Source organism: Ranitomeya variabilis, chromosome 3 (genome assembly GCF_051348905.1).
Source record: "Ranitomeya variabilis isolate aRanVar5 chromosome 3, aRanVar5.hap1, whole genome shotgun sequence".
Classification (NCBI taxonomy): Eukaryota; Metazoa; Chordata; class Amphibia; order Anura; family Dendrobatidae; genus Ranitomeya; species Ranitomeya variabilis.
The window spans coordinates 729,527,192-729,539,789 of record NC_135234.1 but is presented as its reverse complement, the minus strand read 5'-3'; the positions used below and the strand labels follow the sequence as shown (position 1 = coordinate 729,539,789).

Sequence of the window (12,598 nt, the reverse complement as noted above, 5' to 3'; positions counted from 1 at the left end):
CAAACAACTACACCTTTAAGTGGACGCCCCTCAGAAGGGCCAGGGACCGGGTCGGGCCACCGTGATATCCCCAGAACTGAGAGAGACCCGGTACCCCATTGCCCTTACACGTGGGGGCGCTCCAACTGCACCCCTAGATGAGTTTATTGGGGGGTGTAGAATGTAAAATGAGGTCACTTATGTTGGTTTTCTGCTGTTCTGGCACCTCAGGGGCTCTGTCAATGTGACCTGGCCCCTCTCAAACCATTGCAGCAAAATCTCAACTGCAATATGGTGCTTCTTCCCTTCTGAGCTTTGCACTGTGCCTCAAAAGTAGTTTTTCCTCCACATATGGAGTATTAGTGTAATAAGCAGAAATTGCACAACAAATTTGAAGGTCCATTTTCTCCTGCTATTCGTGCGAAAATGAAAAAAATTGGGGCTAAAACAACATTTTTGTGTTAAAAATAGTTTTTGGGGAAAATTTTGTGAAGCACCTATGGGATCAAGGTGCTCACTACAAGCCTAGATAAATTCCTTGAGGGGTCTAATTTCTCTAATTTCCAAAATGGGGTCACTTATGGTGGGTTTCCACTGTTTAGGCACATCAGGGGCTCTCCAAATGTAACATGGCATCCACTAATGAGTCCAGCAAATTTTGCATTCAAAAAGTCAAATGACTTTCCTTCCCTTCTGAGCTCTGCAGTGCACCCAAACAGTAGTTCTCTTCCACATATTGGATATTGGCGTACTCAGGATAAATTGCACAAGAATTTTTGTGGTCCATTTTCTCCTGTGACCCTGGTGAAAATAAAAATGTGAGGCTAAAAGAACATTTTTGAGGAAAAAAATTTGATTTTAAGTTATAAATGTCTGTGAAGCACCTGGGGGTTCAAGGTGCTCAACAGACATCTAGATAAGTTCCTTGAGGATTCTAGTTTAAAAAATGGAGTCAATTGTTGGGGGTTTCCACTGTTTAGGCACATCAGGGGCTTTCCAAATGTGACATGGCGTCCGTTTTCGATTTCAGCCAATTTTGAGTTAAAAAAGTCAAACAATGCTCCTTCACTTCAGAGCCCTGCCATGCACCCAAATAGTAGTTCATCCCTACATATGTTGTATTGGCGTGCTGAGGAGAAATTGCATAACAAGTTTTGGGGTCCATTTTCTCTTGTTACTTTTGTGAAAAAAATTAAATATTCATTTGTTTTCCTTCCACATTGCATGAATTCCTGTGAAGCACCTGAGGGGTTAATAAACTTTTTGAATGTGGCTTGGAGCACCTTGAAGAGTGAAGTTTTTGGAATGGTGTCAATTGTGGGTATTTTTCTATTATATAGGATATACTCCCCTCAAAGTCACTTCAAATGTGATATGGTCCTTAAAAAATTGGTTTTGTAAATTTTGTTGGAAAAATGAGAAATCGCTGGTCAAGTTTTAACCCTTCTAACTTCCTAGCAACAAAAATGATGTTTAAAAAATTGTGCTGATGTAAAGTAGACATGTGGGAAATGTTATTTATTAACTATTTTGTGTGACATATATCTCTGGTTTAAAGGCATAAAAATTAAAAGTTTGAAAATGGCAAAATTTTCTCCAATTTTTACAAAAATAAAACGTAAGTCACATCATACAAATTTTACCACTATCATGAAGTAAAATAGTTCACGGAAAAAAACAGTCTCAGAATCAGTGGGATCTGTTGAAGCTTTTCAGAGGTATTACCACATACAGTAGATTGACACTGGTCAGAATTGAAAAAATCAGGACTGGTCATGAAGGTGAAAACGGGCTTGGGGCTAACTATGACTATGAGTGCTATCATTATAAAATGAAAAGAAATACAGCAACTGATCCAGATCACGTAAAGTCACAGAACGGGGTTGACAAATACAGAGAAGCAGAAGGCACAACAAGTCACTTATACTTAGCTAACTCCATGACTGCAGAGTCCAAAAGTTCAATGACATTAAGATGAGCACAAAACTGCATCGGGAGCTTCACAGAATTTCCATCACGAAGCAGTTGAATGCAAGCCTTACATCACCAAGCACAATGCCTAGCATCAAATGGAGTAGTATAAAACATGCTGTCACTGGACTCTAGAGCAGTGGAAACCTGGTATATGCCGTGATGGATCACACTTTTCTATCTCGAGTCTGATGGATGGTCTGGGTTTGGAGAAAGTTTCCAGTCTGACTCTATGGTGCCAGCTGTAAGGTTTGGTGGCAGAAGGATAATATTATGGGGTGTCACCGAAGGGAAATATTAATGCTTCAGAAATCCAATACATTTTGGACAATTGTAACTTCAAACATTGTGGATCAGTTTGGGGAAAGCCATGACTGCGTCCTAGTGCACAAAGCAAGGTCCATAAAGATATGGTTGGTGGAGATTGGTATGTAAAAACATGATCGGCCGCATGGAACCTGGACCTCAACGCCACACTATATCATTGCGATGATCTAGAACGGAGCTTGTGAGCCCGGCCTCTCCTCCAACATCAGGGTTTGACCTCACAGATGCTTTTTTGGATGAATGGGCAGACATTCCCAATGATAACTCCAAAATCTCGTAGAAGAGATTCTAGAAGAGTGGAAGCTGTTATAGCTGCAAAGCGGGGAGCAACTCCATATTAATGTCTATGGATGTAGAATGGGAGGTCACAAAGGCCCCTGTAGGTGTAATGAGGAGGAGTCTCAATACTTTTGTTTATTTAATGTACAGTATATCTGAGAACACAACAGATACAGTATATAAGGTTTAAAGAGCAGCATACACAGAATAAACAGAAAAATTCTAGATAAACTTACTGTGTATACATTCACAGCTGAGTCTACTATTGTTTATAACCAGTGACCTTATGCAGGTCTCAGTCTCATCTTCCAGCACCGAGAGACTCTGTAGTTACCATTGTCGAACTCTCCTGCACACAATCGTGGAGACGTGTCCCATTCATAGAATCATTACTCCACCTGTCTACCTATCACATAGTTATCGACAAGCCCAACTTTGCTGTTACTCTCAATATCTCAAGAGCCTGGCTGCGCGTTTTTCATTGTGGCATTTAAGAGAAAGCATACTTTGAAAAAACGGATGGGGAAGCCAATCCCTAACAAACCCAACGAGTCCTAAGCCATTGTGTTGCAATCAATGATCGGTGCCCATAGATAAAATTCAAGTGTTGGCACATTAAGTTCTCACATTTGAGTCAGTTTTTAAAAGTTTTCAAAGGGAATCTGATAGAAAGTTCTACCCAAAACTGTGTCGCTCTCTGGAATGTAATGTCATCCTCACCTTTACTGATGTAATCTGTTACTCCCTGATTGAAAAATCGACATTTCAATTCATATGCAAACGGAGCTTAAGTGCTCTGAATGCGGTAAAGCACTTCCCAAGATTCTACCACCCTTGGTTCCAGTCCTGACTCAGCCCCACATTCCTCTGCTTGACTGACAGATTCCCTGTACATTTCTGGTTAATCTTTCAAGAATACAAAATGAAGGGTTGATCCCGGAATAACAAGGTATCGGATATCTCGCTGATCTCTAGTGATCCAAATGCTGAGGCCTCCAGCAGTCTGAAGATTGGAGCTCTGGAAACCTAAGAACAGAGTTCCACAGGAGCAGAGTTCATTGGAGCAGAGGTGTAAATGCTCAACCTCCACTCCATTCATTGTGTATGGGACTGCTGGAAATAGACAATGAATGGAGCAGAAGTCAAGAGTAGGCACCTCAACTACACTGATGTCGATTGACAGTCATTTTGTATTTCTTCCATTTTCTATTACTATTGCACCAACAGATGCCTCCTTCTCACCCAGCATCTTACTTATGGTTTTGTAGCCCATTCCAGCTTTGTGCAGGTCTATGATCTTTTCTCTGACATCCTTATAAAGCTCTTTGGTCTTGCCCATGTTGTAGGGGTTAGAGTCTGACTGATAAATTGAGTCTGTGGACAGGAGTCTTTTATAAAGGTGACTATGTAAGACAGCTGTCTAATGCAGGTAATGAGTTGATTAGGAGCGGCTAACTGGTCTGTAGGAGCCAGAACTCTTAATGGTTGGTAGGGGATCAAATACTCACTGCAAAATGTAAATAAGTTTATATAATTTATACAATGTGATTTTCTGGATTTTATTTTTGATATTCTATCTCTTGTTGTTATAATTAACCTACCCTTAAAATTATAGACTGTTCAGGTCTTTGTCAGTGGGCAAACTTACAAAATCAGCAAGGGATCAAATACTTATTTCCACTGTACATCTAAGATGGGGCTGCAGACGCTGGTTCTAGGGGTTTCCAGAGCCTTAACCTCAGGATCAGCTGGGACACACAATGATCAGAAAATTATCCACTACTTTATGCATTGGTTATTTTGGAAATAGCCCCTTAGTACATAATTCAATCCGCTAATAATCCACTCCAATTTACTATTGCTTCCCTACAAGTCTGTTGTCAGAATGCAGACAGCATTTAATAAGAAACTGAATTGAAATATATTTTATCAGAGAAATCCACTTTTTCTCTTCCAGATCTGATCTTTCATTCTCAAAATTCTCAGTTCATGTGTAAAATCTTTCTCTAGTGAATGAAGACTTTCTCTTTACTGAGAAGTGAGATGACAATTGGTGCTTCTATGGAGAAGTGTATCTTCAGGAGAACTTACATCAGAATGTCTGTGTCGGCCTCTAGCCCATCTCTCCTCTCTCAATCCATAGAATTTTACAAGCACCAACTGTCATCTCCTAGGTCGGTAATAGAAAAATTTGTCTTTAGTGAATACAGATTCTACAGATTATACCCATGAATTGAGTGTAAGGGCTCATCTTCATCTGCATTTAAAATGGATGAGTGCAATCCGATAAAAAATTGGATTGCACTCTAACTAGTGTTAGTCATTGATATAGTGCTCATCTGCAATTTTCTCAGTTCGGATCAGACGGAGAAGAAAACTGTGCCATGCTGAGAGTGGCCGCATATATCGTACAAGACTTGGCAATGCAAGACAATAGGTGCAAGAAAAAAATTGCACAGCACAAGGACATTGCGTGTGCCGTGCGATTTTTACACACTCATCTCATAAGAAACCCAACATTTTATCACCCGAGTACAGAAAATTCATAGCATGAACCATAAGAATAGATATAGAGAATGAACAAATTAAAAAATGGCGTGTGTTTCCCCATATTTACCTTAACCAGCTGAGGAAAAGCCGACAGCTGAGGGATTTTTATAGTCTGGGAAGGGGGTAATAAACATGGAGCTTTCCAGGCTACTAATATCAGCTCACAGCTGTCTTACTTGGCCTTTACTGGTTATTAATTAGGGGTGCCCCCCAAAAAATGACATAGGGTCACCCCTATTAATAACCAACAAAGGCATCTGCCAGCTAATATTAATAGCCTAGGAAGGGGCCATGGATATTGGCCCCCTCCCAGACTAAGAACATCAGCCTGTTTGTTAGGCAATCCCCTCATGTGTTGCAGCTGTCTAACAGCTGTGAGATTTGCGGCCACGGGGACTTGAACATATGACTCAAACACGCCAAAGATACTTAGATAGCACCCTAGCATTCTCAGATAACACCTTATCCAAGTACGTTCGCTCATCACTAGTTGTTATATAACTTGTGTGTTTAAGTATGCCATTAAACAACAAATTCCCATTTGGCTGTGTTATAAATGTCAGACAGTCGCTTATCTCTCTGCATAGAAATTACATGCATGTCCATTATTCTGTGTAGTCCAAGGAGTTGGTTTCGCAATCATCAGATTTGGAAAAAATTCTCTGCAGTTTTTGATACAGCTTTTGAGCTAAAGCCAGAACTTATTCCTACATACTGGTCTCTGTCCTTGATACTGGCTCAGGAACTGAGCTTGCATCTTTCCTGGCAGATGTGGGGTGCCATGGCAGCTGAGGATCTGCTGCCTGCCAACCATCCTGTGGCTTTCTTCATTGGAGACTGTGATTTGTACTACAGCTCTGGCAAAAAATTAAGAGACCACCAGATCAAAACCCTATCTTGGGCAGCCCAATCTCCAGACCTGAACCCCATTGAAAACCTCTGGCATGTAATCAAGGGGATGATGGATAGTCACAAGCCATCAAACAAAGAAGAACAGCTTAAATTTTTGCGCCAGAAGCAGTGTGAAAGACTGGTGGAAAGCATGCCAAGACGCATGAAAGCTGTGATTAAAAAATCATGGTTATTCCACCAAATATTGATTTCTAAAACTCTTCCTGAGTTATATACTAATAAAATATACATAAAAAGAGAAAAATTAGACAAACTGAACATTTTGCAGTGATCTTTTAATTTTTGCCAGAGCTGTATATAATACTTAAATATAGTATAAAAGAACAAATGAACACAAGCGTAAGTTTCCCAAAGGGACTTCAAAATTAAGTAAAAAAAAGTTTTTAAAAGGAAAGAAAGCAAGTTCAAAATGTATAGTTTGAATTACTTCTCTTTTCCTACAGAAATTTTTATTTTTATTTTTTTTACAAATATCTGATTTTTTTTAACCACTGAAAGAAACAAAAACAAAACAACAACAAAAAAGCTATAGAAATGTTGTATCCCTTTAATCGGTCTGACCTGGAGAATCATACTGCCAGGTAATTTTGACTGCACAATGAACAGCTTAAGAACATTGTAGACAAAAACAATTGCAGAGTTGTATTTGTAATTATTTTTCACGCTTTTCAAAACACTGAAGAACACGGTAGAATAAAGTCATTAAAAATCATGAAAAACAAGCCCTGTAGACTGAAAAATAAAAAAAATGATAGCTTTTGGAAGAAGATGAGCAAAAAACAAAAATACAAAGATAAAATCTTAAAGATCGATATGGGGTTAAACACCTCTCACTTGCCAAAAATTTGAATATTTTTTTTACTTCTCCATAAACAGGCATGTTTTTGGTTCCTGCACCTCTCTGTTCCTGAAATATGGCCTCCTTTTCTCTTTATGTAAAGCTAGTCTTTGTAGCCACCTAGGTGTGGTCTTCAAAAAGTTGCCCATGGACAAAAGTTGAGGGCCTTTGGTAAAAATAAAAAAAAGACTAGATTTAAAAAGGGGGCCATATTTCAGGAACAGAGAGGCTCAGAAACACAAGAAAAAGACATATTTATGGCACATGCCAAGTCCTGTTTAAATTTACCAATCCTTCTGATTTCACTTCTGGCTTTGACCCTACTTTCTGCATCAAAAACTGAAGTGTAGTTTTTCCCCAGAAAATTCTGTGTGTGAGACCACCCATGGTAATGTCTTCCTTAGCTATCTTGACCAGAAATGATTTACGAAGTAACAAGTGTCTGCTGATGTTCTCAGGACCCCAGATATCGGTGGTATCACAATTTTTACATTGTTGTCAAAGGTTATGTAAAGGTTCAGTCCTCAGCTTGGCTCCTATGCATTAATACTGATCTGTCTGATTAGACACTTGATACTAAGTACGGTAACCACATCTCCATGGAATTTTTTCATGGTCATCATGAGGATGTGCAGCTGCTACTTATCAGAAGATACACTGTCCACACTGGTGAGAAGAGAAATTCTTCAGCTCCAGTGCTGAGTGAAGGACTGAAGCGTCCATCACCCTCACCATCTTAATGAGGGTTCCCGGGCTTTCATGAGCGGAAAACATAAAACAAGTAGTCAGACACATGTTCACGTGTGATCAGACATGGTCAATGGTCCAATTTAAGTGAAGGTCCACTAATTTTAAGCCAGACATCAATGCACTTGTGGGTTATCATCAAAGTGACCAACCATTGTATTGGAGAAATACTTCTGGTGGGTCAGTTTAGATTCAATACTGAACTCCAAAGTCCAGGAGAAGACAACCCCATTTAGAGCCCATGACTCATCACTGGAATCTAAAGGGAACATGTACATCTACTGTAGAGATTTTGGGAGGTAATTTCATTGGTAAAGAAAAATGTCTGTGAAATTTGCGGCCAAGAAAGCAGAAATTCAAACTGACTGTCAAACAAGAGTATTACTACAATTAATAGGACCCTATCTCACAAATACTCCTTAGGAAAGGACCCAGTCATATACGTCCAAGCTTTTAAGTGTTTGTTCACACATTGCTTTTTTGCTGTACTTCGTCAGTGATAAAAATGCAGTGTACTACAGCACCGGCAAAGTGAATGAGATTTCTGAAATGTCACGCACACGCTACTTATTTTTTACTTGCAGATTTGGACTTTCACATTTTTTTTTTCAGATCTGCAGCATTTTTGCAGCGTTTTTCACCCATTCAAATAAATGGGAAAGAGCACATGTAAAAACGCATCATAAACACATGCAAAAATGTGGCAAAATGCATGTACCGTATTTTATGCAGCATTTTTCCTGCCAACTCTGTTTTTTTTGCAACAGAAAAATCTGCTGCAAATACTAAACATGTGCACATACATAGCCTTCCAAGCCCTACAACATGACCGTTGATAAATGCTAAATCAGAAATTCATCTACTGACAGCCCTGTACTGGGATGTTCGCCCCTCATCAGTGAGAAGTAGAGTCTGGTTGGGCGAGTTTGACATCTTTTGGGCAACATGTGGAAGTTCTGGTTCTATTTAAAGAGACCTACTGACCCAGTTTGGAGTCTTCCAGTCTTGTCATGCATTGATGTGTACGGTAGCTACCTATCTTACGAGATACTTTTATTCTTCAAAAGTGCTCATTTCAATGAGTTTTTTCCATGAAGCATAGCCTGCAAGGCCACGTGCATACGTTCAGTATTCGGTCAGTATTTTACATCAGTATTTGTAAGCCAAAACCAGGAGTGGAACAAATAGAGGAAAAGTATAATAGAAACATATGCACCACTTCTGTATTTGTCACCCACTCCTGGTTTTGGCTTACAAATACTGTCCCGGGGGTAAAAACCCACCAAATACTGAACATGTGCACGTGGCTTAACGCTCCATATTCATCTGGTCTCTTTAAGGAGAACCAGGACTTCCCCCCACAATGTCTGTAGGGCACCGTACTCAGCCCTAAACTGATGAGCTGCAAATACCCCAAAACAGGCTTTGAGTACATTTTCTATCTTGCCATTTTAATTTGGTCATGTTGCAAGTCTCGTAAAAGGATTGGACATTGATTTATAGGGCAGATCCCCCACCCCCTGCAACGTGGTATTGGCAAGATAGTTTCTTTCATTTTGTGACAGAGCTATTTTGCTTGCCCTTCACTGTGACATTAAAATGTTTATTACCCCTGCACTGTGACATCACTGTTTTTATCACTTCTATACTGTGTTTTCATTGTGAATTTATCATCCTTGTGCTATAACTTATTATTTCGGCATTGTGGTATAGTGGAAGTTGTACCTGTGATTTGGTGCATAAAGACGCTCAACCATTCCTCCGCCACATGAGTTGGATCCCCCGTATGAATACGTTACTCATCTGCTTGTACAACTCATTCATTCACTCCACTCTTACTCCTTTTGTGGAAACTCAAGGTTTTTTTTGCATTGCCATTTAGCATAATTAGCAGTTGTAAAGGAAAACGCATAGAGGGAGATCATTTGTCTTACTGTATCATTAGGGTAATTACTTTTGACATGGTAACCATTCATGACTTTTCTTTACTTACTTTGTAGGACAAGCTGAGTTGCAGGCCATCCCAAGGGTAAAGTTACCAAAATCCACAAACCAAACCTCAAAGCTTCTCAAAAATGGAGCGTTCAACTCAGGAGCTGTTCCTCAACTTTATGATTGTCCTGATCACAGTCATGCTCATGTGGATCCTTGTGAAATCTTACCAGAGCTAAAGACATCATAAAGACCATGGAGCAGTAAAATGGTCTCCATGGAAAAATGTGAGACTTTCTTTCCACCTCAAGGTGTGCTGTGTCCTGTCACCAAGCCCCTCGATCCATCACCGGCAGTTTAGGTCAATGTCAAATCTACACATGCACCTATCCTTGGCCTTGTATCCAGAGTGTTCTTCATCCTGATCTTCCCAACCTGAGCATTCACTTGGCTATGATTGATTACTTGGCTGTGATGTGCGCACATATTCGAGTGAGATTTAAACACAAGAGAAATGTTTAGTCTACCGGAGGAAGTGAAGAGGAAAATGTAAAACTTTTGCCTTTCGAAATAAAAACCAGGAATGTTTGGATTAAAGTAAAATTGAACATTTGGATTCCATGTATTTTTCAGTGAAATAAAAATCTTCCCACCAAATGATATTACATTACATGTGTTCTCCTGTATTTCCTTTTAAAGGGGCCGTCCAGGATTATAAACTCATCTTTGTTTCCAGAAGCAGTGTCACTCTTAGCGATAGATAGACTTGGGAATATAACACCAAAAACAATCTATGATGAGATTAAAATATCCAAGGAGGTAGGAAAAACAACCAAACATCTTTGAATGTGTCGACTATATGGTGATAACCGATCATCAACATGCATCTAGTCAGTAGCATTGGAATCCATTCTATTTTAGTTTAGTAAATTAATGGATGTATCCAAAATTACTTCACCTTCACCAGATGGTCTCAGATTAGTCTCTTAGAGTAAAGACACCAAGACAGATCACAGGAAGTGGGGTCGGTCACTGTCTATTGGATTGCATGAAGGCATGTCAGAGATTCAGACTTTTAGTTCATGGCCATTGGGCATGGCAGGAGCAATGTATGATGGGAAGTGAGGGAAAGGAAGTCCCAGCTTCTATATTGCTGGCAGAAAGCTAATGAAGAGAAACAAAACATGAAAATTGGAACAGTTCCCAGACATATTAGACTAACTTGTGCACCTAAAGCAATTTAAACTTGTTTTCGGGGATGAGGGCAGTGAGACCATGCTTTTCGACACATTTTGTGATACAGAACTCTTTAAAGGGAACCTGTCACATGGTTCTAGTACTCCCAACTGATCTAATCTATGTTAGTTCACTGTAATGCAGATTACATTTGTATCTTTGTTTTTTTCAGTACTTTATTCCATTCCAAAATAACTGCTTTTCCAATTTTTATGTAAATGAACCACTAGTGCAGGGGGCTTTGCCCTGCACTTAAGGTACCTTCACACGAAGCGACACTGCAGCGATAGCGACAACGATGCCGATCGCTGCAGCGTCGCTGTTTGATCGCTGGAGAGCTGTCACACAGACCGCTCTCCAGCGACCAACGATGCCGAGGTCCCCGGGTAACCAGGGTAAACATCGGGTTGCTAAGCGCAGGGCTGCGCTTAGTAACCCGATGTTTACCCTGGTTACCAGTGTAAAAGTAAAAAAACCAAACAGTACATACTTACATTCGCGTCCCCCAGCGTCTGCTTCCTGATACTGACTGAGCTCCGGCCCTAACAGCACAGCGGTGACGTCACCGCTGTGCTTTCACTTTCACTTTAAGGACGGCACTCAGTAAGGCTACTTTCACACTAGCGTTAACTGCAATACGTCGCAAATGCGTCGTTTTGCCGAAAATACGCATCCAGCAAAAGTTCTTGCTGGATACATTTTTTCGTCATAGACTAACATTAGCGACGCATTTGCAACGCATTGCCAAACGTCGCGTCCGTTTTGCGACGCTTGGGCGTGTGGTAGCGGACCGTCGGGAGAAAAAAACGTTACATGTAACGTTTTTTGCTCACGACGGTCCGCTTTTTCCGACCGCGCATGCGCGGCCGGAACTCCGCCCCCACCTCCCCGCACTTCCCCGCACCTCACAATGGGGCAGCGGATGCGTTGGAAAAATACTTCCGCTGCCCCCGTTGTGCGGCGGAGACCACGCTAGCGTCGGGAACGTCGGCCCGACGCACAGTGACGGGTCTTTCCCGACGCTAGTGTGAAAGTAGCCTAAGTGTCAGGAAGCAGACGCTGGGGGACGCGCAGGTGAGTATGTACTGTTTGTTTTTTTTACTTTTACGCTGGTAACCAGGGTAAACATCGGGTTACTAAGCGCAGCCCTGCGCTTGGTAACCCGATGTTTACCCTGGTTACCAGTGTAAAACATCGCTGGTATTGTTGCTTTTGCTTTCAAACACAACGATACACGGCGATCGGACGACCAAATAAAGTTCTGGACTTTATTCAGCGACCAGCGACATCACAGCAGGATCCTGATCGCTGCTGCGTGTCAAACTAAACGATATCGCTAGCGAGGACACTGCAACGTCACGGATCGCTAGCGATATCGTTACAAAGTCGTTTCGTGTGAAGGTACCTTTACAACTCTCTGGCCTCTCATCCTGTTTTCCCACCCATTGCCGTCCTCTGGTCACTGAATGACAGGTCACTCTGGTCTAAATGATCTGTATCCACTGGCGGAGATCTTGCATAGGTGCCGTTTTTTGTATGTGCCGTCAAGTCCTGATGGTTTTTCAAGCTGCAATAAAACCTGCTGACAGGTTCTCTTTAATATCTGTGTGAGGAGCTGGCCACTGACTAAATACTATTGGACCAATGGATGTAGAGTGGAGTCCATGGCTCTAAGGGATGCAGAGTTTTTCCAGCACGGAGCACCTGTTATTTCAATTTTGTTGGGTTTTATTAGAGATTTGCTAGCTTGTCATCTTAAGGTACACAAACCTCTCCTGGAAAGTGTTCAGCCTCAGGAATCGATGTTTCCATTCAGTGACAGTGAGC

The 12,598-nt window shown here is 41.0% G+C and overlaps 1 protein-coding gene across 1 annotated transcript in view; it reads left to right on the top strand.

Moving 5' to 3' along the window:
* SLN (sarcolipin) overlaps positions 1-10,200 on the top strand; it is a 33,989-nt gene extending 23,789 nt beyond the window's left edge. The window contains exon 2 of the mRNA XM_077298415.1: positions 9,604-10,200. Coding sequence (XP_077154530.1) covers positions 9,679-9,774 — 96 coding nt within the window. The 5' untranslated portion in view covers positions 9,604-9,678 and the 3' untranslated portion in view covers positions 9,775-10,200. The remainder of the gene's footprint in view (positions 1-9,603) is intronic.
* Positions 10,201-12,598: the final 2,398 nt, after the last annotated feature.